The following is a 25833-nucleotide window of genomic DNA, read 5'->3' as shown; positions in this document are numbered from 1 at the left end:
ATTCAAAAGTCATAAACGGTATTTCAATACATGTTTTTTAATAAAGATGAGTAAAACGTCTTCTCCTCAAACATTCTTCGTTCTTGACGTGAGCTTGCATGCGTAATTATAAATGATACGAGAAAATTACGTAAAATCTTATATAACCAAAGAAATAGCAATAGTTAGTTTATCGTTTGATTTATTAGATATTATATATTATATGCGCTATATCATACGCGTAGTTCTTATCATTCATACAAATTAATTTCATTCTATTCGTATCATATCGTTCTTATTTATAACTCTTGTGTTGTATACATGTTTTTTCAACTTGTCTTATAATGTAAACAATACTTTCATTAAAGTATGTCGTTCGTTTAAAGTATGATTTGAAAAAATAAATAAAAGTGCGATAAAATAAATAAAAACGAACACAAAATGTTATTATGTGTTTTTATTAGTATAAAGTAACAAAAAGATAGTTTACATAAGTAAGAAAAAATAGACTTTACGAATGCCCCCTGGCCCCGATGGCCGTTCGTGAGTTATAAAACTTGTACCCTACTCGTTCAAGACATAATTATTCAGCTGCACGACCTGCCACACACGGTGTTAGTGCTATCCGACTTTATGACGGTATCTAAAATGACATAAATTATCCTGACGATTTATTTATTTCTTTCGTTTAGTTTGATGCTTTGATGAATTAAAGAAATATATCAAAATAGCGAAAGCTCCGAAACTAAACCAACTGATAGCGGTTATTTGAACGTTTCTACGGCATCCAACCCGCCTCCTTAGCGTTAAGAGTTTGCGTACAGCGTGCGACCAATCCCAAGACCCGCCTGTTTGAGCAAGCTGTATGATTGGTAGCACGCAAGATGTACACTTGAACGCCGCTAAGGATGCAAGTTGGAAGCCATATTGTGCCCGTCGCTTTATAATGTTACAGAGTGACCTGACTCTGGTATATGTGAATAGACCTTTGTGTGTATGGTATGGTAGAAGGTTATCTTTACAACATTCTCTTGAATTGTGCGTACAAGTTAGATATGATCGTGTGTAAGAAAGGGCAACTACGATTAACGTCGCAGTAATATATTGCCGACGTAATGTTGTTATTGTATGACGCTCTCGGTAAGCGCTAAGCAAATAAATCTTTTGCACTAGTTCCGTTATTTAAGATTCCTCATTTGGATGGCGCCTTTTTCCCTATTTGTAGCCCATGATTAGTCAAAAACCATGTACAGTATCCATCACCTCTAGCATAAAAAACGAAGGGACTTCGTTAGATTGTCACGGGCATTAACATTCTTGAAACTATTCAACCGTCTCACTTGTTTCTCTTAACAGAATTCGCGTTTTAGACAAAATGGCGAATAAAACCTGCGATAGTGATGGTTTCTTGTATTAGTCATCTACGTTATATTATGTCAAGTATACCAAACGCTTGCTAGAGTGAGAACTTACTAAGTGCAAAAAAAAATGTTTTACAGTGCCTCAAGTTTTAGCCTACTGCCTGTGCGTATATTTTTTGCGATTGACCATTGTGTAAAGCTATTGAATGGTTTAGTGTGCAAACGCTGATTCGGGTGTCAAAATATAGTAACAGAGCACTATATAAACTCAAACTAAGACAGTAAAATGATGAACCAGAATATAAGGGATAATTATTTTCAACGCATTTGTGTCATACGCTCGGAATTTCGAAAACGTAAATCAGCTTATCATAATCGCTTCAAAGGAATTCAAGGAACTTTTTAATTCCTAGGCCGAGCAAATAGTGATAAGCGAGCGTCGAAATTTTTTTTTGTGATTTCACAAAAAATCTCCGGTTCGAATCCGAAATAAGCCTTTGTGTACGCCTTTGTTACGCCGTTTTTATGTTTAATACAAAAAATATCGCCCGCATGCAAATATTTTGAATTTAGAATCTCGTCCAAATTCAAAATGTCTGCAAGCAGTCGATAATATATACTTAACCTTTAGGTTACTACCATCAGTGACCTAAAGATGAGCAATACATTTTGTCGGTAATTATTGAAATTACTTCCCTAACTGAGCGATAAGCACTTCCGACTTCCCCCCTTTTTGACAAATGTACCGTAACGTAAGTATAACAGTTGAGGTGTGAACTGAGAGCGCTTTGCAAATAATAGAATGTGACAAAACACTGTGAAACTATTCTAATTAGTAATTAATTTTAACAATAAATTAGTAATATAAACAATAAAAAACTAATTTTCTAATTCTGTTTGAGGTCAAAAAAAGGTACGAATCTTTCAATGCATTTAGAGCAAGGTTTTTAAAGTCAGGAGAAACAGATTTTTCTGAAAGTCTATTTCAAATTGCGTATGTTAACCGCCCGATTTATTCCAATGCAATATCGAGCTATGCTTCGAAAATACTATCACACTTTATATTGTTACTTATATTTGCCAACCGTCTAGCTTATTGCCTTTTCTGAATAGTCTTTTTGCATCTGGGTGCCTAGTACGAGATTTTCTACCTAAAGTCTGATTTTTAATTCCGTAGATTTCTGACGTTTCTTGGTGATACTAAAGAAAAAGTTCCAACAAACATGAATGAATGAATGAATGAATGAATAAACTTTTATTGTACACCACATAAACATAACAAATTAACAGTAAAAATTTAACAAAAGGCGGCCTTATCGCTACATAGCGATCTCTTCCAGGCAACCAAAGGCGCTAAAAACAGCTCAAGAGAGGTAGGTGGTGCATTTAACTGTACTGTGTTGCAAATAAACATGCATAAACCTATATATACAAATATAATATGTACATATAACAAACTTACAATAAAATATATAGATAGTGATAATAATTAATATATACCTATATAATTAATATCAATAATAAATAAATATATACAATATTGTCAAACCACAAATAAAACAGAAGGGAATAGGCAAGTTAAAGATCCGCAGATGCAGACAGAAAATGATCTTTGACAAGTTTTTTAAAAATGGTAATAGACTGTGCCTCTCGGATTTCAAGAGGCAAGGCATTCCAAAGCTTAACAGCCTGAACAGTGAAAGATCGGTGGAAGAAAGATGAATTATGTGAAGGCACCCTTAAGATCAATTTCCTTGCAGTACGGAGAACTTCACCAGTGCGACCAACGAATTCAAATTTTTGCTTTAAATAAGGTGGAGAAGAAGGAAAAAACAACACACAGTAGAGAATAGAAAGAATGTGCAAATTCCGGCGAAGTCGAATAGGTAACCACTTGAGACGAGAGCGAAATTGTGATACATGGTCATATTTACGTAACCCAAATATGAACCGAATGCTAATGTTTTGAAGTCTCTCAAGTTTATTTAACTGATCGTCAGTTAGGTTAACAAAGCCTGCGTCAGCGTAATCCAGAATAGGAAGAAGGAGAGTCTGTGCTAACATAATCTTGGTAGGAATCGGAAGGAAAAATTGAAGGCGACGCAAAGAGCCTAGAGATGCAAAAGTTTTCCTGCTGACTTCCTTTAAGTGATTAGTCCAACTTAGAGTGGAATCCATAGTTACACCCAGATTTCTAACGCTGTCAGAGTACGGAACTATGAAGCTATTGAATTCTATGGGCGGCAAGGAAAACCAGTCAACTCTTGAGATTAGGTTCCGACTACCGATAATAATCACCTGAGATTTTTTAGGATTTACAGTGAGGCCATAGGATCTACTCCATTCCAGGATAACACTTAAATCTTTATTCATCCTTGAAACGGCTGTCGGTAGATTCTCAAGAGATGTTTGAGTATAAATTTGAACATCATCCGCATACATGTGATAGAGAGAAGAGAGTTTTTGAGTAATAGAATTAATGAAAACAGAAAAGAGTAATGGTGACAACACGCCCCCTTGAGGCACGCCGGCAGAGATATCACACCAAGATGAATAAGTCTCTTCAACGCGAATACGCTGCCGACGTCCCTGAAGGTAACTACGAAACCAGTCAATCACAGATGGAGATATGTTAAGAGAACGTAAAATAGCCAACAGTACATCGAAATCTACAGTGTTAAAAGCATTGCTAAAATCCAGCAAGGTCAACACAGTTAGTTGTTTATTATCCATGCCCCAACGAATGTCGTCAGTAACTTTCATCAGAGCAGTAGCCGTACTATGACCGGAACGGAAACCAGATTGGAGAGGATTAAGTAAGCACTGCCTATTAAGGAAAAGGTTTAGTTGTTGGTAAGTAAGTTTTTCAAGGACTTTAGAAAGAAACGGTAAGATAGAGATAGGACGGAAATCGCAGAACTTAGTAGGATTAGCCTTTTTAGGGAGATGAACAACATGCGCACTCTTCCAAGCTTCAGGAAACTTGCAAGAAGAGATGGACTCATTTAAAATGTGAGTGATAATAGGCGAAATAATACTTATGAGAGGAATAATCATATTACGGCTAACGTCGTCGCTACCAACTGCATTCGAAGAGACTGACAATATGCTCTTCTTAACATCACATTCAGAGAATTGACTAAAAGTGAACGCAGGATAAGCGGGAGTTGGAGTTACGGAAAGAGAATGAAGAGTATTAGCTTTATCTGAACTATTAAAAGAGTTAAGAGAAGATGAGAAATATTGATTCAAATGTTCAATATCAACACTAGAAGGGGATGAATTATGGGATGATTTACCAACTCCAACAGTTTCAAGAAATTTCCAGACCCGGGATGAGTCGCCGTCCTCGACTGAAGTATGAATATGGCGTCGTTGTGCATCTCTACACAATGTATTGCAGCGATTCCTGATTTTAATATACTTTCTCTGGTTTTCATCAGATTGCTTTGCCTTGAGTCTGGACTTTGCAACGTTTTTCTTTAATATAAGACTTTTCAGGTCGTCAGTTAGCCAGGGAGCAGGCAAATGTTTTAGCTTTACTATCTTTATGGGTGCATGAGTATCATAAAGTTGAGTTAAAAAAGAGTTAAAAACAGCAACCTTATCTTCAATGCATGGTGCATTTTCAACCACTGACCAGTCTATTTTGCAAGCATCATCACACAATCGATCGATATCCATTCCACCAAAATTACGCCGCAGAAGTGCCATACATGATGACATATTAAAATAAAGTTAAGGATGTGTTTAAGGATTATATTTATAAATGCGTAGGTATGTGTTCATTTGATAACTAATATAATTAAATTTTAATTTTAAATAAAATATCTTTTAAAATATGAATGACAAAAAAGTGGGAAAAAGGCAACAGGCCTGGGTTTAAGCGCATGTTTAAATATTGGATGGATTTGGGCCGATTTAATAAACTATTCTTACGGGATGATTTAAAAACATGATCAATGCGGTCGAAGTAGCGGGCAATAGTCATCCTGTTGATGATGTCATTCGACTTTCCAATCGAATATTTGAATGTGCTCCTATTATGTTCTATTGCAGTGTAGTTGATTTGTAAAGTTTATTTACCTGGTTGTAATTGTGCGTGTTTTTAAATCTTTTTTTTTAAATTAGAAAACATAGTTCCGAACAGGGAAAAAAACAATCATTAATCGCTTCAGTCATTTATACATTTTTGGATTTCACACGATGATGGTTTGATTCATTTTTTTCTGCTTAATATTAATATGTAAAAAAATCCATCATACAGTAGTTTTAACTTTCTAAAAAATGGTGTGTAATATAAAAGAGGCATATCAAAATCTTTGTTATATATGACTGAAATGTCATAAAATATAATATGTCTCAATTCCACGGAATTAAAAATCAGACTTCACGTTTCAAAATTCGATAGCGTGTAAGATAACTCCGATTTGTATGGTATAGCGCCATCTATATATTACAATAATTGGAAAAAGTATGGTCACCAGATGGTACCCTTTTGATTACATATGAATCGTAGTTAACTTTTATAAAAAGGTACTTCTGTAATTATCATGTAAAAAGTATATCTGAAGCTTTCTTTTATCGAGTGTAAAAATACTCACGCAAATCATTTATTTCATTTCATTTTCCTTTCGAGGTGAGACTTTGAATACAGTCTCGTGTAAATTGCATTTGTCAACCGCCTTGATAAATATATTCGAATGCAATATCGAGCTAACCATATTAAATGAATAACTACATACATTCCGAGATCTCTATTCGCAGCCATCTCATTTATAATAATTAAATGGTTGTTTTTTTATTTTGAAGCGGTGATAGCCAAGTGAAGAAGGCCAAAAGTCAAGTCGAAGTCCTACCAACTTCGACTTGACTTTCGGCCTTCTCATTGTAGGGGAAGACCCGTGCCCAGTAGTGGGCCGGTAATGGGTTAATATGATGATGGATATAGACAACTAGTAATATAGGAAGTACGTTTGTGTTCCCTGACACGTGTAACATATAATAATTATTATAGCTACTGGACTTTTTACCTAAGAAAATTATGATCGCTTGAATCGTTAAAAACCCATATATCAAGTATTCCACGAGACGCGTACCGAACGTTTAGTTTTATTGGCAAAGCACTCAAGACACGACATGCGGCTGAAAGGAGTTCGTGACCCGTGACTATGTGATTTTTGGAATATATTCCACATTCCGTAATATTAATTTTTGAAAGAATATTTTTAATCGGTAAGCCGATAACAGCTGACCTAAATTGTCTGCCAGTGGGTGAAGATTAGTATCTACCTAATGGTGTTCGTTCAAATTTACTTTACCGAGGCCTTTCTTAAATAATAGTAAAGTTTGATTGTACTCTACCTATAAATAAAATGATTCAAATATGTACTGCCAGGTGGCGCTATTGGTCTTGGCGCTTATATTCTGCGACTTTTTCTTGTGTCCATTAATTTTAGGTTTCTAACTGTTAACAAATTAAGCGATGACAACCATCACATTAGCTCTGTTTAGATTAAGGCACTACACAAATAGTCACTTTGATATTTATACGCGACACAGCCACACGACACTATGATTTCTATGCTGTCGGTCCAGCAGTGGACAGTGGTGCAACTGGACAAAATCTTGCCGACACAAGAAACCGTAGCTGCTGTCTTCAGTAGCGACGACTAGACACAGGCCTAAATTCGTTGCCTGTTTTCCGTCCGTACCTACTCACGATGGCCGATACATGTCGATGAAGAAACATTTCTTCTATTTTTTGTTATGATTTTCTGCCGTGTGTGCCGAGGATCGAAAGTAATAAACTTGCACGGTGAATTATTGATATTGCTTGTGTCTTCCACAAACAACAGTTAAGTTTCCATTTATCGATACTGAACAATCTGTGAACTAAAAATGTGTGCGTCTGCGAAGGTTGCGATTGACTTCATATTGAACTCGTAATTGACACAAGTCACTGAAATCGCGGCGCCTTAAGTTCAAATGGGGTCACAGGTTACTTTGGCAGCAGAAAAATGTTACGATCCAAGATAGTACCCAAAACAATACAATGATGATGTAATGTGTGAAATGCCCGGTCTCACACACACACACAATATATTTATACACGTTTACCTAAATGTGATATCTTTCAAATCTAAATGACTAATTAGACAATAGAATCAGTTATATTTTGTTGTAAACTGAAATAACTGTTACTTAAGTATAATCATTTCTAAACTAACTATTTTGATTTTTGATATTTTTTATAGACATATTTGTTCTCGCTCATGTTGTCCTAATCCTAAAGCACTGCACTGCGCACCTAAGCGATAAGGCCTAAATATTTGTGTTTCTCTCTATTCTTCCTTTATTATCCTTACTGAGTAGTGGTGTACAAAGGAAAAGTATAATCAAAATAATAAATAAATAGGCGACCTCCTAGTATTCCTTTGCACATTATGTAGTAAGAGTTAGTTTTTAACTCATTGTTAACCTAACTTAGATTACATCCACCATTTGGCTAAATCAAAACATAATAAGTTAATTGGTGATTAGAAGAAAAACCAAATCAAGGGAAATAACAAGGGAAAATAAATATACTACGACAATACACACATCGCCATCTAGCCCTAAAGTAAGCGTAGCTTGTGTTATGGGTACTAAGATGCCTGATGAATATTTTTATGAATTATATACATAAAAACTTACAAAATACATATAAACACCCAGACACAGAAAAACATTCATGCTCATCACACAAACATTTTCCAGTAGTGGGAATCGAACCCACGGGGCTTTTGGGCTCAGAAAGCAGGGTCGCTGTAAACTGCGCCAATCGGCCGTCAAAAAGAAAATACTTCCTTTGTTTGTCGGTATTCGCTTTTAATAGTAATTGAAGTGTAATAGTAATTCAATTAAGTAGCTGTCAAGGCATTTGAAAAAATGTTTACATTGGCAACCAATGTGAACTTATACAGTTTCTGTAGGCTGCGCCCATTGTCATAATTACGTTTCTGCTGTAACGGAACCTACCTAGCTGCTATGTAGGTAAGCTTATTAACGCTGGGTTTCTTCTAATTAACGCTATAAGGCTTTGAGTCTAGATAGTAGGTTACTAACTAATGCTTTGTGTTGAAAGAAATAAAAGGCTGAAGTAAAAGTAACATATATCATAAGGCAGATTTCAGATATGAACTTTATCATTTCTTATTTAAACAATGTTTTATAATGCAGTTTATATTGCATATTGTTGTAGAGTATGTAATTATATAAGGCACGCATAGTTTTTATTATTTGTAGCGGTGGTATATTAATTTTTAGCTTAGTTTTTTTAGCAATGACGTGTACAGGCTTGTTCTCCGGAGAAGATTACGGGACTAGCATAAATCTAATTTCAGAATATAGCTATAGTTATGCGGAACCTTCACTTTTGGTAAAAAAAAGACCTTCGATTAAGGTGTAATCTCCGTTCTAAATTTCTAAGTAACATACATCCATAAACAACAACAAACGTTCACGTTCAAAATATTAGTAGGAACTCAAGGCGGCTGTTATAGCGGTGTTAGTACAGTTGTTCAATCCCCGACACCTCTAACCTTACTGAGTTATATGCGTTGTAAGGATTGGAATATCTCTTGGTTTATCATATTTTTCCTCGTTTTTTTTTATTCCACTACATGTGTGCCCTTGACTGCAATCTCACCTGGTGGTAAGACATGATGCAGTCTAAGATGGTAACGGGCTAACCTGTTAGGATTAGGTATGGCAGTTGATGGCATGTGAAAACCATTTGCCTGATCGATGTCTACGTAACACCGTACTTCAACGCTTAGTCGCTTTGTGGTAAGAGATTGCCAGTTGGGTAGTAACCACGTCCAAAGCCTCCCGCCAGACCAGACCAGAGAAAATTATGAAATTATAAATTCCTAAATTGTTCCCCGAGGATCGACGCCGGGAACTCCCTCTTATAAATAAACTAAACTAAGAGACGCCAGAGACGTCTTGGTATTGTTTGTTTTATGTTTAGTTGCAATAAAGCTATTCACAAAATATATGTATTCGATAAACAAGACCCAGACGCATTCACGCAACTTGTTATACAGCGATATATCCCTATGAAATCGACCGTACAGCCTCGGGGAAAAGTTTTCGCTGAATTTCAACGTACTCAATCCAATAACAACATAGTAACTTTTTCAGCGAGCATAAATTACTAACTGCCATATTCCATACCAATACTGAATAACTCGAATGTCGCGTTAATAAAAGTAGCGAGATTACAGTGCGCGGTTATTAACATATCGTTAAAGAGTTTTTTTATACCAGTATGCCGTCACGGCAAACGACATGACAATCTCTTATGCCATCATGTTCTCCCCATGCCTCTGAATTTCTACTTATTTTGTAATTATACTCAGAAATCATACACTTTACTATACTAACAACACAATATATAATAAATAATAATACTAAGCAAATGTAAAATAATTTAACTTTAACTTTTATTTTCTTTCAATATTTCTTATAATAATTATAAACTTAAAAATAAAATATTAACTTATGAGATTGAACATGTGAGAGCCTACTTATGTTTGATGTTTTTTCTATTGTCGTACTAATGAGCCACTTATTACACAGCTTTAGAGATGATGAAGCATATAATGAAAATTAAGCTTAATTTGCTATACTCCGCGAAAAGCAGGAGAATCTGTATGGTGTAATTTATAATTTCTTCAATCCTTATAATATGAATTATTGTAGATGGTGACTTAACAATTATTCATTGTAAAGTCAACATTTAGATGTTGACTTAACAATTATTCATTGTAAACTCAATAGCTCCTGGCGAGCTCAATAGCTCCGAGCGAAACGTTCGTAGAGGGTACATCGCCGAAGATCTGTTTGGTGTGGAGTTTAAGGATTGAAGAAATTATAAATTACACCATACAGAGTCTCCTGCTTTTCGTGGAGTATAGCAAATTAAGCCTAATTTTCATAATATATCATGGATTTCCGCAAAGCAACGCCTGCTTCTAGCCAATTATGACGCATACATTTTTTAGGTAAGGTATCCTTGACCTATCAATGAGCCAATGCTAGCTAGGCAAAGGACTCTTCTCTGATAGGAGAAAGGAGGCATAAACAAAGAGAAGACCTACAACACTTACTCGGATTGACAAGTGAGGCTCTGAGACATAAATAGGCGGAGAAAAATGATAAGGCTGCTGTATGCAAGTCGGATTATGGTTGAATTAATAATCCTATAGGCGCTGATAGCCCAGTGGCTAGGACTTCGGCTCCACTTTCGGGCGGGCCGAGTTAGAATCCCATCACGCACCTCTATCTTTTCTAAGTTATGTGCATTTTAATTTCTCACGTCTTCGTTTCATTCAGCACGTCTTTGCCGTTAGGGTGGTTACTAGCCACGGCCGAAGCCAGCCCAATCATGAGAAAATTCGGACATTATAAATTTTAAATAGCTCCCGCTGAGGATCGAACCCGGGGCCTTCACTGATAAGACACAGCGCTAACCGAGAGGCGAGGTCGTCAACGAATGATGATGATAATGAGACTGATAAACGATAATTTGTGCAATGTTTCTTAATCCTGTTTCCAAATTAAGATAAAACCTCTAGATGTATTATTTATCCTACGAGTAGTTTCGCTTTTAATCTGCTTACAAAGCAATTTTCAGCGTTCACTAGGGAACAATAACAATTATAGAGTTCATCGATCGAAGCTCTAGCGAGTTCCTAGGTAGCTACGTAATCTCTTGAATTAGACCTTTGTTTTTTTTCATTACTTTAACCGTCATGATGCCAGGAAATAAAAGCGTGGCAGCGACGCTGGACGGTTACATAAAATTAATAGACAAATCATTTGAAAAACCCTCGCACCACAATATATCGCACCAATATCAATTTCGGTATAGAGTATGATAAGCCTGTTCAAAGGGCCATTGTCGGAAAGCTATTATACAACGTGTAAATGAAAAGCGAAAAAATAATTCACAGACTTCCGATGTACATTATTTACTGTCTCTGAGACTCATCTGTGAAACCGAAACGCTAATAGTTTTTGAGTAAACCAGTGCCATTAGTTTTTACTGAAAGAAATCCGATACAGCCCTAGCATACTTACATGCAAAACAAAATCAAATGAGTCCTGTTACTTTATTAGATACGCGTCGCGTAGCGAAGGTACAATGCGCGTATCGGTATTTTAATTTCAATAGGGTTGCCATTAGTAAACAAATTTGAACGTTTGAATTCGTTTTTATGGAAAAAAACATACTTATTTTGATTTAATATTACAGGTTTATGTTTATGTTTTCTTATGAAATATACCTATGCGCCCAACAGTTTTTCGTAATTCAGTTACACGTTGTATATTTCCGTCCAAAATTTCTTGAATTTTGAAAACCTGAGTCTGGCACAGTCTTCGTTGCCAGATATTCTTTGAATTAAAGCTCCACAGCAAGATTGGTAACTTCGAAGATTATGATAAAACTGCTATCTCGTGATCCAAAATATATTAAGAGATCTGTGGGAGCTATAACAAAGTTATTGTCATAGCTCAGCATAAAGTGAGCCGGACATATAGCTCGGAGGACCGATAGATGTTGGGATACCGAGGTGGTGCCCAAAAGACGAATATCGATATCAGAATTAGCAGTGGTAACGTCTGGACGGATCGGACTAGCTTGTAGTAATCCACGAATTAATGAAAAAAGAAATAAGATATTCGAGTGGGTTGACACCAATATTATAAATGCGGAAGTGTGTGTTTTTGTCTTGAGTGTTCTTTATCTTTATTTTGCTGCGTGTTTGCATTGCACCGATCTTAATAAAGTGACAGTTTAAATCTGACACAACCTATAATTTATCAATTATAATTCTAAAATTTCCGAAGGAATGGAAGAAGACACTAGAATAACAAGCAGTAGTCGCCGGTGGAATCGAGTAGGTACAAGATATTTTTGGATCCTGGCGTCTTCTTTTTCGTCGACTTCTCCTTATGTATTTCTTAGCCCTCCTGAATTCTTTTACGGGGTATTTAACTATTAGTATTAACTTCAAAAACGTACCTAATTATTTAACGCATTTTAAGTCTTTATTATCATAAAGGAGTGGCATAAAAATCGTCACATAAATTATATGCTTATATTTGAATATTCAGTACTTATCGATATTTCCAATACTAGGTCAGTGGGCAATGTGTCTGATTATAAGCGCTGATCATAAAATTATATCAACAGTTTAATAGGTCGCAAAAAACATTCCAATGCAAAGCCTACGATGTTTACTGAGTCTATAATTAATCCGGGAGGTAGGTAGGTATTTGATAAAATTGGTAAAATCTGTTTATACACGGTGAAGGAGAACATAGTGATACTAGATAACATAGGCCAAATGTTGTGAAAAGCGTGTTGAGTCTACAATCAATGCGCACTAGACCAGCGTGGAATACGATCGAAGTCCTTCTCCTTCTGTGAGGAGATCCATGCCCTGTAGTGTGGGGTTGATAAATATGGTGATAGTGATATAGAAGATACTAGATGTGTCCTGCGCATTTGCCCGCCTAAAATAAGGGGTGGAGCGTACCTACTGCTTCACAGTCTACAACTACCTCAATAAATCAGATATAGTTTTTTCGGTAACGATAAAAGTACTCACTAGAAGTGCCATTAAGACAATATTCAAACGAAAAACTGAGGTGTGGTCGAATGATAATGTGTTCCCGTCTCTTGGAGGTTCAATCACTGACTTTTTAAATCCTCACGGTAACATTGCCAATCGCAAATGCCTGTCCCGAGGACCTACTTCCATTTTGCCTTAATATAAATATACTTTGAATTCCCTATAGCAAATGACTACATATTATTAGTCGATAGCGTTAGGTAAGCAACGTTAACTGACCCAGCTCAGTAAATGGATGGATGCCCGTGATTGGAAATTTGAAAGTTAATTCGGTATCCTTCAGTCTCAGCTCCTGCCACTGACAAAGAATAGTAATCGTTAAAGGAAGAATCGAAATCGCATAGCTAGTTGATTCGTATCTCAAAGGTTAACCAAGAAAATTTCCAACATTATTTATTCAGTCCTAGCACTAAAGTCCTCATAAATGTGGGAACACTTTATGTCTTCAGTATCGTTAAACCTCAAATGAGGTGTTTGTTGCTATCCGCTGAAAAGTACTGTCCTCTATCTCCAATCAAGTTCATCAGATCTAAACGAAATTTGGACAAAACTAAACTGACAGTATAACCTATCGACAAAAAGAATTATTTAAATTAGTTAAACACTTTCGTGCCTTCCAAATAAAATATGTAACAAATCAAAGCCCAAAGAGATGCGTCTATGGCGAACGCTTAAACTTCATACGTTTTTTTACACTACATATTTCAAAACCGAAATATTACAATGTTTGCTATTAGTTTGCTCATGGCATTGCTTTATTAAACTGAACTTCTACGAAAAAATGGCGCAATCCTCAAAGGCATCAAGGCGAGCGTTAGTTATTTTTATACTTTGTTTAGTATCTATACGAAGCAATATTTAATGGGCCTACAGTTATTTCTGTCGCCAATGAACAAACAGGGGTGAGTCTGAACATAAGCTTTGTTTAAGACTGAAACATCACAGAGATGAAAAAAGTTCAAAGGGTTTCTTTCTACTTTCTTACACCTATGGCGGCAAGAGTACTTTTAATTAAGCTTACCTGCAGGGCTATTCTTTTATATTGTGTGGATTTAAAATTACTCTAGTAACTATAGAACGCTGACGTCATATAACTTCAAACTATTATTGTTCATTCTATAACCTTTTTTTTATTATACTTCACTTTAGACCTTGACTGCAATCTCACCTGGTGGTAAGTTATAATGCAGTCTAAGATGATAGGCTAACCTAACCTAAGCTGTAATCCCAGGCAGGTATGGCAGTTATACTGAACCCGGTTTCCACGCGACATCGTATCGGACCGGTAAATCGCTTAGCGGCACATCTTTGCCGGTAGGGTGGTAATTAGACGAGGTCGAAGCCTTCCACCAGACCAGACTTGCTCTGCTCAGAAATTTTAAGCTCCCAAATTGCTGCGAACCCGGTACCTCCCACTTGAAAGTACAGTACTTAACCATTGCGCCCGGGAGGTCGAAATGTTTATATGATATACAATAAAATACATAAGTAATACAGGCGAGGAACACAGTGCCTATCTCAAAGTATTTAAGCATTGAATAAGTAATGCTGGTAATATAAACCACTGAAGTAGTATGGTGTATTAGTAATTTACTTAATGTCGTATACTACTTAGTACTTACCTAGGACTTGATTAAAAATTTTGTCAAAATTGACTTCATTTTTCTTCTCCATATATTTATGCATGACACTCCGTACACTGTAACAAACAAAAAAAATACAATTCAATCAAATCATAATCATGTATGGAAGCTAAAGAATTGTTGGTTACAGCGATTTGAATAGTCCTACCCTCTGCGCTAGGAAACACTGTGTTGCCTGCAGAAGGTAGTTCCTTCCAGGGATTTAACTTAAGATAAGCTTAACTATAAGATGTTTACAAATACAGAAGTATATTCGTTAGCAGAACAACTGCCACATCACAGTATCCTAATGAAGCAAAATGAAAAATACGATTCGGGATTAAAGCGATTTGCGAAATCCTTAAAAGCCGGTTACACATTAGTGACTCTTCTGGTGCTACCGATTTTTATGAATGGCTGTAATCACTCAGTAGGGCTAATAGGCGAGCCACGAGATAATTATGTCTACTATTTTCTCGTCCTATTTTTATGGGATAATGCGTAAACACAGTTACCTTGTGCGAGCGTCGTAGCCCTTCTCGGTTGTTCTGCTATCAAAATCCGCGCAGAGTTGTGGCGCTCAATTTAGCAGGCGATTGCAATTATAAGTAAACGCCAATTTATATCGTCGGAATAAGTAAGAAAAAGTAAGCCAAAGGATTGATTAGCAGTTACGGAGTAATACACGGACCGACATACATTACATACAAATATAATTGTATATATAATACTTGTTTGGTAATTTCACTTATTTTACATATAGTAAAATCTAAACATACCTACGTTTCGAATAGATAACCTTCTTTTATTTTAATGGGTCCCAAAGAAACAGTCTTAATCTAGAAATTAATTATTGCAATAAAGGGTAGGGAACGAAGTAGGACATAGCAATATGCATTGACGCGAAGTGCATCTGTACATAATATAATAAAGGCTATAAGTAATATACTTTAGGCGCCGTAAAAGTATATTGGAAAATGAGGATTTAAAAAACCCTTTTTTGCCGCAAAGTGTTTTCTGTAACTTTTTAACTGAAGACCAAAGATTTACCTTTTGTTCGTAATACAATTTCAAGTGTTAATCGCATATGATAAGTAACACAGAGACAGTTTAAATATCAACATATTTCAAAAAATATCGTAGATAGGCGAGCAAAGTCGTCGGCTACATATTGCTTTAGGTAAATAATAAATAAAGTCACAGAATGTTTTATAGTTTTGTTTACTATGTGACATCTCCGAAGAGATTTTATGTGGGAGATTTTTACTTTTCTTGGTTATTTTTACGACCTGGAGCCAATGCCTTGTTTGTCAGTAAAATAATTTTACCAAAAAGTCCTTAACAGTTATTTGTTGCTTACAACACAGGACGAGGAAATATTGCCTTGTTAAATCTTTTCTTGGCAGTAAAATTCAAATTCCTTTTTAGCATATCTTTGCTAAATAGGTTAGGTATTTATTAAAAAGGTATAATAATATAAAACTTGCTTAATGTAATTGACATATTAATCTGACCGATCCCTTAAGAAACAAACAAATAATGTTATTCATAATAATAATAATAATGCGTAAAAAGATGTATTTATGCATGTCTATATTAAAAAGTTAATATACAAAAATTAGGTTTCTACTGCCTTTTTTTGTCGTCGTGAAAAAGCTATATATGACTACCTCCGTTCCATAGACAGGTTATGTGGGGCTTTCCCCTCTGAAGGAGGGTATACCCGTCCAAAAAACGGGCAAACAAGAGGGTCATCTCTTGTTTGCTTTACTAGACGCCCGGGGTATCCCGATTGTGTTCTTCCGGAGCGTCTGGCAACCGCTCCAGCCGAGTGCCCAAGCTCCCGCGCTAAAGTCGTGGAGATTGGGACAGCTAAACCCAATCCTCGGACACTTATTAACATTATCAATTTTCAGGATAAAAACTAAAAATCACTGCGTTCTCTTGCAGAGACCAGAAACAACAACCCAAAACAAAACCTTAGATGAACTAAATCGTAGGCACCGCTATAATTTTAAAATCATGTATTTAAATAACTTTGCCCTTTGCGATTTTTTTTTATGCTTTAGATACATGCATATTTTCATTTAGCGCAAGACGCTTATTCCAGGAGCTCCAAAGAATAATTATTTTGGCGTTAGTCAGAAAGGTTATATTATATATAATAAATGACATTACTGGGCACAGCATCTAACATGACTTATTTGATCTTCAAAGTCAAAAAATTAAGAGAATAATAATTTAATAGGTATTATGATGAGAACTTTTTCATTCTAAGTTTAACATTGCTAAAAGTCTGAAACATCAGAATAATAGCCTGCTTTGCAGATATAGTTTAGTTAGACATTATATACGTGATATTATCGTCTGCGAAAGGTACACATAAAATCATATGTGGTTCTGTAAAAAACATTATTATGAAGGCAATTTTTTGTCCGATTTCACATGGTACGGTGGCTCATCCACGGTCATGGTAGTGCCAACGTACGCCCAACAAACCCAATTTACCGAACGTCGCACTAAGCAGAGGTCCGAGCTAGAGAGGAGATATCTTAGGTTGTAGCTTCCCAGATCTCATCAAGCCCTAGGCTCAGTCTCCGGTCAAACTTAATTGCCACCCCAACCTTTCAGTGACGCAGTTGCAACCCTCATGGTCGTAACACACAAATGCAAATAATTTAAACAATGCGATGAAAACTCATCTATTACATAGAGGTTACGATACAATTGACGAATTTGTTAATGACAAGATTGGTTTGTCGGTTTCGCTTTCATTACTTGACGTAATGTCATTTATTATATATAATATAACCTTTCTGACTAACGCCAAAATAATTATTAAAGTAGGGAGGTTGTGTAGTGTTGATGCTGATGCTGGAAAAAACAACTTATCGGCGAACCGGTGCAGTAGTCACTAAAAACAGTCTGATATGAATTTTTCTAAGTGGTTAATAAGTAAGGCCTACTTCAAAACACCTAAATGGATTTTGATTGCATATTTTACTCACGGAAAATGAGAGAGACGGCACGCTCACGAGTCGAATTTTATGCCGATGCAAAGAACTGGTGCTGTTGATTATGTATACTAGGTTGCAACTACTAAAGACGTAGGCGAGAGAACTCCCATTTCTATGCGACGACGAGACGATGACGAGATAATGGGTAGACAGTTATCTCGTAACGCACATGTTAGCAACAAGAAGTATTTTTACGCCGTTTGAGTCTTACGACAAGACTCGAAAGTATATAATCACTGGTTCATTAGTGATTATATACTTTCGAATCCTCCCCGAAGCATTACCTGGACATTAACCAGGACCTTACGATCCGTAGTTACCAGACTAACCACTTAACCGAAGAGGCAGTTATCTATATAGATAAACAATATTTATTATAATATATATTATACACCCAAAGAAAATTACTGTAACAATATGAAAACGTGCTCTTTCGGCATGCAGTGCGCTATAAATTTATAACTCCGTGTAATATACGTAAATTCTTTATGGTGTCGTAAACTAGTTGTTTTACGTGCTAAAATATTTTCTTTCGATCTACAAGTAACTAACTATCGCCTACTAAGAACGGGTTTAATAGCGTTTTTATTGAAGCCCGTCTTAAATGTCATGTAAATCTCGTAAAATAAATATAGGCGCAATAAGACCGCGAGTTAGCCCGCCTTTGCTTCGATTTAAAAAAAATCCGCAGGAATAATTTTGTTCTTTCAAAGTGTCACAATATGAGACAAGCTAAATTAGTTTTCATCCACAACATAAAAATTATTACATGCCTGTCTCCAGGATATAAGCTATATCTGGGCCTAATTTCAAGATAACTAACAGACTGACAGTCTCATCATTATATCATTTTTGTAGACTTGCGCTCCAAGGACTTTAACAAACATGGCATAACGTCGAAGTAATTATGCAGTTTTACGCGTTGCGATTTGATGAGTAACACTATGTATTGGGTGTTTCTTAATTCACCGAAGTCATTCTAACCTTACTTATGCAAATGGTTTTTATACATATAAAACAAACCGTGTGCTACTCGATTCAAAGGCTCGGTCCCAAGAAATTGGACAACTTCAGAAGAGTGGGGAAACGAAAAAGTCCTGCACGTAATAAACCTAAACGACCTTAGTAATAAGCGTGGCGAAAAGTCAGAATAGTTACGCGGTGTTTTCTTACATTTCAACGTATAACTACATTTCAACGCTACACCAAATTTATTAACGAAGGGGAAACAGTTTATTTAGGAACCAGGGAATGAAGACCACCGTAACATTTTCTGTCGAATCAAAATAATTTAATACGTCAAAATAACTACTTAAAAATCATAAAATCAATGACTATACGTAATAAAAATGCAGATTATTATAGTTATAGGCATTTATGTTTTTGCGTAGCAACAGAGCTTTACAAAATAATTTTTTTGACAGCCGGAGCTGTAGTTACATAGGACTTTATTACCTACCGGAGAAACGCAAGCACGGCCAGCGTGGGCATGAGACCTTTTCTCAACGGGAAAAGGGCAAAATGTTTGTGTTCTCCCAAAGTTTAGTCCACTCTCCGAGCATACGTGTAATCTCTAGTTACAGTAAATTTATATAGTGGGTAAATAATTTAATTTAAGATAACTAAAAATTCATATTTGCCAGATATTTTATTAAATTGATTAGGATTGTTACAAATTTGATTAAAAACTAATGTTTATGACATTGTGTTGGTGGGTATTTTGATATAGATATGACTGCTTTTTCGATACACTTCAGACATACATGGACTCGAACGATGCAAAGATACCTCCCGGAGTCTTAGTCGTTTATCACTCTTTACGTGTAATCTCGTCGAACGGAGGTAAACTTCTTCTTTTCCTGGTTGCCGTGCTTTGCAGGTGAACATGTACCAACCTTTGGTAAAAAGATATAAATTCCAATGTTTAGTGATTGACCCCCCTTTGTTGCCTTAAGGTCGATTGGATAAACCCAACCAATCATCAAGTCGTGTATAGGCCACTTCCAGTGTCAAGGGATAAAATGTACGACGGCGAAAGAAGTCGCGCGGGACAACAACGTAAAAAGAACTAGTGGTCACGGGCATTTGTTAGTTATGCATAAATAAACATTGCACTAGTCCGTGGAAAAGGAAATGAGTCTGCTTTCATAACGTACAAAATAATAAATGGAACCGTTAAATTATTATAACCTAGCTACCATACGATTCATAAATATCTCGGGGCATATTTACGCGAGTGTGTCACGGGTGAATGTTTTAATTTTCATAGATCTTTTCTAGCTAATGTTTATAAAAGCCAATAACGCTACTTTAAGGCGAGTGTAGGAAGGTAGCTTTTATCGTGTGTAGGCAACTATAACTAACTTATCAAACATCATCGAAAGTCTATAACAGTCCACCGCTGGACAAAAGGCCTATCGTAACGAGCCGGTTTGCCTATAATCACCACGATAGGCAGTAGGGTTGCTAATCGTTGTAGATGTTACCTACTATTAGTATCAGGGAGGACGCCCGTTCTCCATGATTTTCCCTTAACCGCCTTGTACGACTGCCGTGGGAAGAGGAAAGGACCACCACATGGCTTATAACTACTCGTAAGTACACAGGGGCATTTGAAATAGACATTTGACGACCCCAGCAGGGCTAGCACAGGCAGGAGATAAAAATGATATCCCCCGATCATTTCCCCTGACAAGGGATATAATTAACATGTCCGCCTGCTAAAGAACGGGCAAAATAGAATAGGAGAAGTTTATGCCCGTTTATGTATTACAGATTACTAGCGGACCCGCGCGACTTCGTCCACGATTGAGTAAACTTAAAAATATAGTGGTATGTTGTCGCGGACTGTTTTTTAGAACTTTAAAGAAACAACAATTCCGACAATTCAGATATACTTACTACATCATCATATCGGGAAGAGTCATATATTTCAGTTTAAATTGTGACTACCCAAACGCCACCTTTTTGTTACTTCCAATAAAAAAAGTAAGTTTATGTTTAAGTTTATTATCGATAAAACACGAATAAAACGACATTTACGGTAGCTAGATCGATTTATCGCCCCCGAAACCCCCTGTATACCAAATTTCATGAAAATCGTTGGAGCCGATTCCGAGATTCCAATTATTAATATGTATATACAAGAATTGCTCGTTTGAAGATACGAGTATAAGACAAGATTTGGATATTATTTCGAATTGTGCGCCAATGCTCTGAGAGTTTTTAAAGCTGTGGGAAAAATATTATTTTTATCTTTCCTATAATAGATAATTGTCTCCTGCCCATGCTAACCGTGCTGAGGGCCTGTAATGAGAATGCAACGGATTTGGCTAAAAAGCGAATGGTATTTCTTGTAGCAGTGGCCTATCCACAACCAGAAGCTTGCAACTTGAGATTTACACTCAAGGCACATACGAGTACCTAGTAGATTGCAAGTTAGAGCATTTTGTATTCAGCCATCGTAAATTCATAATCCCTACTATCCCTACTAACATTATAAATGTCGATGTAAGTTTGTTTGTTACGCTTTCACGCAAAAACCACTAAACCGATCCTCATGAAATTTTGTACACATATTCTTGGAAGTATTAGAAGTAATATAGGATACTTTTTATCCGGACATTAAGCTCAGTTCCTTTGGGAGTGTTTGACGATTTTACACCATAACTCCGACAAAACATAACCGATTTAAATAATTATTTTTGTATTATAGAGTTTATAATATGTATTTAATTTTTCCCAAACTTTGTGTCATGTGATAAATGTGGTTGGAGATAGAGGACATAACTCCTCAGCGGACAGCAGCTAACCCCTCATTTAAAGGCTTAACGATACTGAATAAATAATTGCTGCCACATTTATGAGGACTTCAGTTCTAGGACTAAATAAAAAATGATAGAAATGTTCTTCGTTAACCTTTAGCATATGAATCAACTGACAATGCGATTTCGATTCTTCCTTTATCGATTACTTTGTTTTGTAAGTGATAGAAGGAGCTAAGACTGATGAGACAGTTCTTTAAGATATTGTTGCTATGTGAATTGAAAAATTACTTTTTAAAAACTAAACGTTTTTTTATTAAAATAACAAACTTTAATTTTTTTTAGAAGTACAACTAAATTGAATGCCACATCAAAAAACAAAAACAAACCCAGACGAAGTCGCGGGCATCAACTAGTAATATTATAAATGTCAATGTAAGATTGTTTGTTACGCTTTCACGCAAAAACTACTAAACCGATCATCATGAGACTTTGTACACATATTCTTGGAAGTGTTAGAAGTAATATAGGATACTTTATATCCCGACATTAAGCTCCATAACTCCGACAAATTATAACCAATTTAAATAATTATTTTTGTACTATAGAGGTTATAATATGTGTTTAATTTTACACAAACTGTGGTTGGAGATAGAGGACAGAACTCCTTAGCGGACCCCTCATTTAAGCGGCTTAGCGATACTGAATATTTTAAAGTTTTTTAGATCTTCAACTAAATTTAATGCCAAATCAAAAAACAAAATCAAACGCAGACGAAGTCGCGGGCAACAGCTAGTCATACATAAATAGTGGTAACAAGATACAAAGTCTAATGTATGACCCCAAGGCATCAAAGGGGTTTTACCTTCGTGTTACCATGAGTAACGTATGAATTACGCTACTCGTGATAACATTAAGGGTTATAGGTAAATATGTGTGCGCTAGCCCTTACTAACAGCAGTCCACCGTAAACGGACTCGTAACAAACACTACTACCTACCTACTTATAACATTAACCAGAGCAATGGATTGATGTGATGATTTTTTGGCAAGGATCGTTTTTCATTTTGGTTTGTTTCCTTTTTTTTCACTAATCTTTACAAAAAGAGTCTGACGAGATTTTTTTTGTTATATATATATATATACGGCGTCGAGATGGGCAAAGGGCATGCAATGTGACATGTTGGTCGTAAGTATATATATGAAAGTTTGTTTTGTTAAAAAAATGTCTTTTATATTTAGTTTTTATGAGAGGCATAGTATAGATGGTTAGAGATATAAGATTTGGTAGGATATAAAGCAAGCAAAATGATTAACATAAATAGCCAGTAGATAACTAGATTTTTTTGGTCTAACCGAGAATTGATGCTTCAGGCGAAGACCTTGTGATGAGTTGAACAGTCAAACTACTAGACTTCTTAAGTCTAAGTAAGGTAGGTGTTGAAATTTTTACTAAGCTCTGTCAAACTTATTCCATGAGTGCTTGAAAACATGCACTTTTCCAGGATACAATTATGTCCTATCTCATAATTATATTATATAAAAGGAGCCTACTCTATAACTATTTTTATGGTAAACACTTACACATGCTGCATCCTACCATTGATTAGTCAGCAGAGCTCACCAGGCTCTGGCAAGCGCTATGGCCAATATTACCAGATGACCCTTGATCTACTGACAGTTAATACTACTACAAGTACCTAAGCAATCTCACCTGGTGGTAAATGATTGTTTAGTCTAATATGGTAGCAACTTACCTGTTTAGGGTAGGTTAGGGTATGGTACCCAAATTTAATTCCATCCAGCATCATACTGGAACGCTAAATAGGTAGATGGCACAACTTTAGTTTTAGTTTGGTAACTAACCATGGCCAGTCGCCAACCAGAGTAGAGAAGAATCGGAATTATATATTGTTATATACAGTCAAGTGTATACATTTAAGAAGAACTTATGTGGTACTTTTTTACTTTGTTGTTTAATAAAGTGAATTAAGTGGGTATGTTGAAATATTCGAGTCAAGCTACCTAGCTAATACATATTGTTATTGCGAACTCTCTAGTTTTATTAACGTTCTTAAACATATTATATATATTTATAAATTTACAAAAAGGGGCTATTTGGAAAGGCTCGTTGGAGAAATATGCTGAATATTGAACCTTGGATTTCCATTTATAAGACTACAGTATTCACCACTATACCAAAAAAATTATATATAATAAATTTATAATTGGTTGTCAAAAATTTAATTCTACTAGCTACTTTCCGCTGGCATATTATCTCCAGATTCACTTTATAACGAAGAAGTACTTTATAAGTTAGAGAATACTCAAAGATTTATTTTATTTATTTCATTAGATATACCAACGATATACTGTATTATCATTAATCATTTTACTTTATTAATCTGGTTCAATAAGATGGTTGTGGGTTTGATGCCCAGGCCGGACCAAACAGGTTTTTATATATTAAAATATTGGATAGCCTTCTTTTTACATTAACAAAATGTGAGGCCTTACAAAAATTTGTAGCATGAAGTCATAATAGCAAAGCAGTATTTTGCCAAAACTTTCAATGACATCACCGTACAAATTTCAGAGGCTAAACATTGAATAAATATAAGCTGTGTTTATCTAAAAGGCCTCACATTTTATATTGCAAGATGGCCATAAAACTAATTTTATTTAAAAAAAAAATCTTTAAACCTTTTGATTTACAACCACTTTGATCAGGTTTTTAAATGCAATATATAATATTGATATTTATAAATTTCTAGTACAGTATTTCATAAAATCGCTTGTTCTGAAATGTCTCAAATGCTATATATAATATTGAAATTTATATATTTCTAGAACTTATAAAATTGCTTATTCTGAAATGTCTAAACTAATTTAGATTGTTATCAGTGGGTCCCACTTATTTAACAAAGTTTGTTATGTGTGAGAGTTCAATAACAACTTGTTTTTATAAAATTGAGAATACTGTTACCTAACATTAAAACAGGTGTGGAATTATTGATACAATGATAGGGATTCTATTTTACTGATAAACATAATTTCTCATAAAACTATTTATTTATTTTTCTAATGAAGTTACTGTGATGATGATAAATTAAAGAGTATAATTATAAACTTTAGGATTCTCTTTGCAATACCATTAAGGTGGTTTCTTGTGAGTCTAGTTTAGGAGATGGTTAAACTACAGATGTGTACATACTCTTTTATTTATTTTGTAAACAAGGCTTATAATGTGTCTTTTTATAACTAACAATCGACTCTATCACGTTGCATATAATTCGAGTATTTACCTTGGATCAGGTAACACAATTTTTTTGCTGGCTCTAGCTGCTGGAGTACATTTGGACTTCTCCATTGCCATTAGGTAGCTGACGTCGGCCAGAACAGCTTCGAGGTCCGCCATTTTGAGACTGGATAATCACCTTCACCACAAAAGCTAAGCACTTCCACACAACACAAACACAAGTTACACACCTAATTTCCAATTTAACACCCTGCCCAAAGTCATAACCCTCCTCGCATGACTACCGTTCACTAATATAAAACACCATTTGTTGATGCTGATTGACACATTCTCTTCCCATAATAATCTATGATTAGCATAGGGGCACTCGGAAGCACAATAATTTAATACTCCTAGAGATATTTGATTTATGTTCCTTTGTCTATTCATACACAAAAACTTGTTAGCTAAAACAACATACTTTATTAAATAACCCGAATCCACCATCACCCGTTTGTGGCCCGTCAATCACTCACTTTCGCATATAGATACCAGGGCTGCCAGTAGTAAAATTTCATTTATACCGCCAGATCCAGAAAACTATACACAAGTGACCTTAATTATAAAAATATATGATAAAGATTAGAAGAATTAAGAAGGGCATTGGAAATTTAAATGAGCATTTAAGATTATAATACCGGATCACATAATACAATTAGTATTTACAAAGGTACTTAAAAAGTTGCTTCTGTCTGTTATTCAAATAACTAAAAAAACATTGAAAAATTAACAAAATAAATTGATGAAACGTTGCTATTACATCAGTGCAATCAATTCAAGTAACAGTTTATCTCGCATCCCTTACAATGTGTTAAAGTTACCGTCAAATTTTGATGATAAATTCCAGAAACTCAGCAAATTGGTTCCATAAATTAAATATTATTCACTTTATTAAAGTTGTTTTCCCAACAATCCCCACAGGAATAGTATTACAAAGTGATCGGGTATACAGAATTAAATTTATATACAACATACAATCTGGCATCCCTGATAAATGCAAAAAACACGACGACGTAAATATAATGTAATTTGAAATATCACAGATAAGATTTGGTAGCATGTAAAGTATAGCAACATTGCAAATAACTGGTGACTTGTTTGGTAG

At 35.4% G+C, this 25833-nt stretch overlaps 1 protein-coding gene across 1 annotated transcript in view; it reads right to left on the bottom strand.

Annotated features, from left to right (window-relative positions):
• LOC120628574 (G protein-coupled receptor kinase 1) overlaps window positions 1-25186 on the bottom strand; it is a 69014-nt gene extending 43828 nt beyond the window's left edge. The window contains exons 1-2 of the mRNA XM_039897010.1: window positions 24736-25186; window positions 14650-14726 (exon numbers count right to left, since the gene is read on the bottom strand). Coding sequence (XP_039752944.1) covers window positions 14650-14726; window positions 24736-24848 — 190 coding nt within the window. The 5' untranslated portion in view covers window positions 24849-25186. The remainder of the gene's footprint in view (window positions 1-14649; window positions 14727-24735) is intronic.
• Window positions 25187-25833: the final 647 nt, after the last annotated feature.

This window comes from Pararge aegeria, chromosome 13 (genome assembly GCF_905163445.1).
Source record: "Pararge aegeria chromosome 13, ilParAegt1.1, whole genome shotgun sequence".
Taxonomy (NCBI): domain Eukaryota; kingdom Metazoa; phylum Arthropoda; class Insecta; order Lepidoptera; family Nymphalidae; genus Pararge; species Pararge aegeria.
This window is presented reverse-complemented; position numbering and strand designations above follow the sequence as displayed.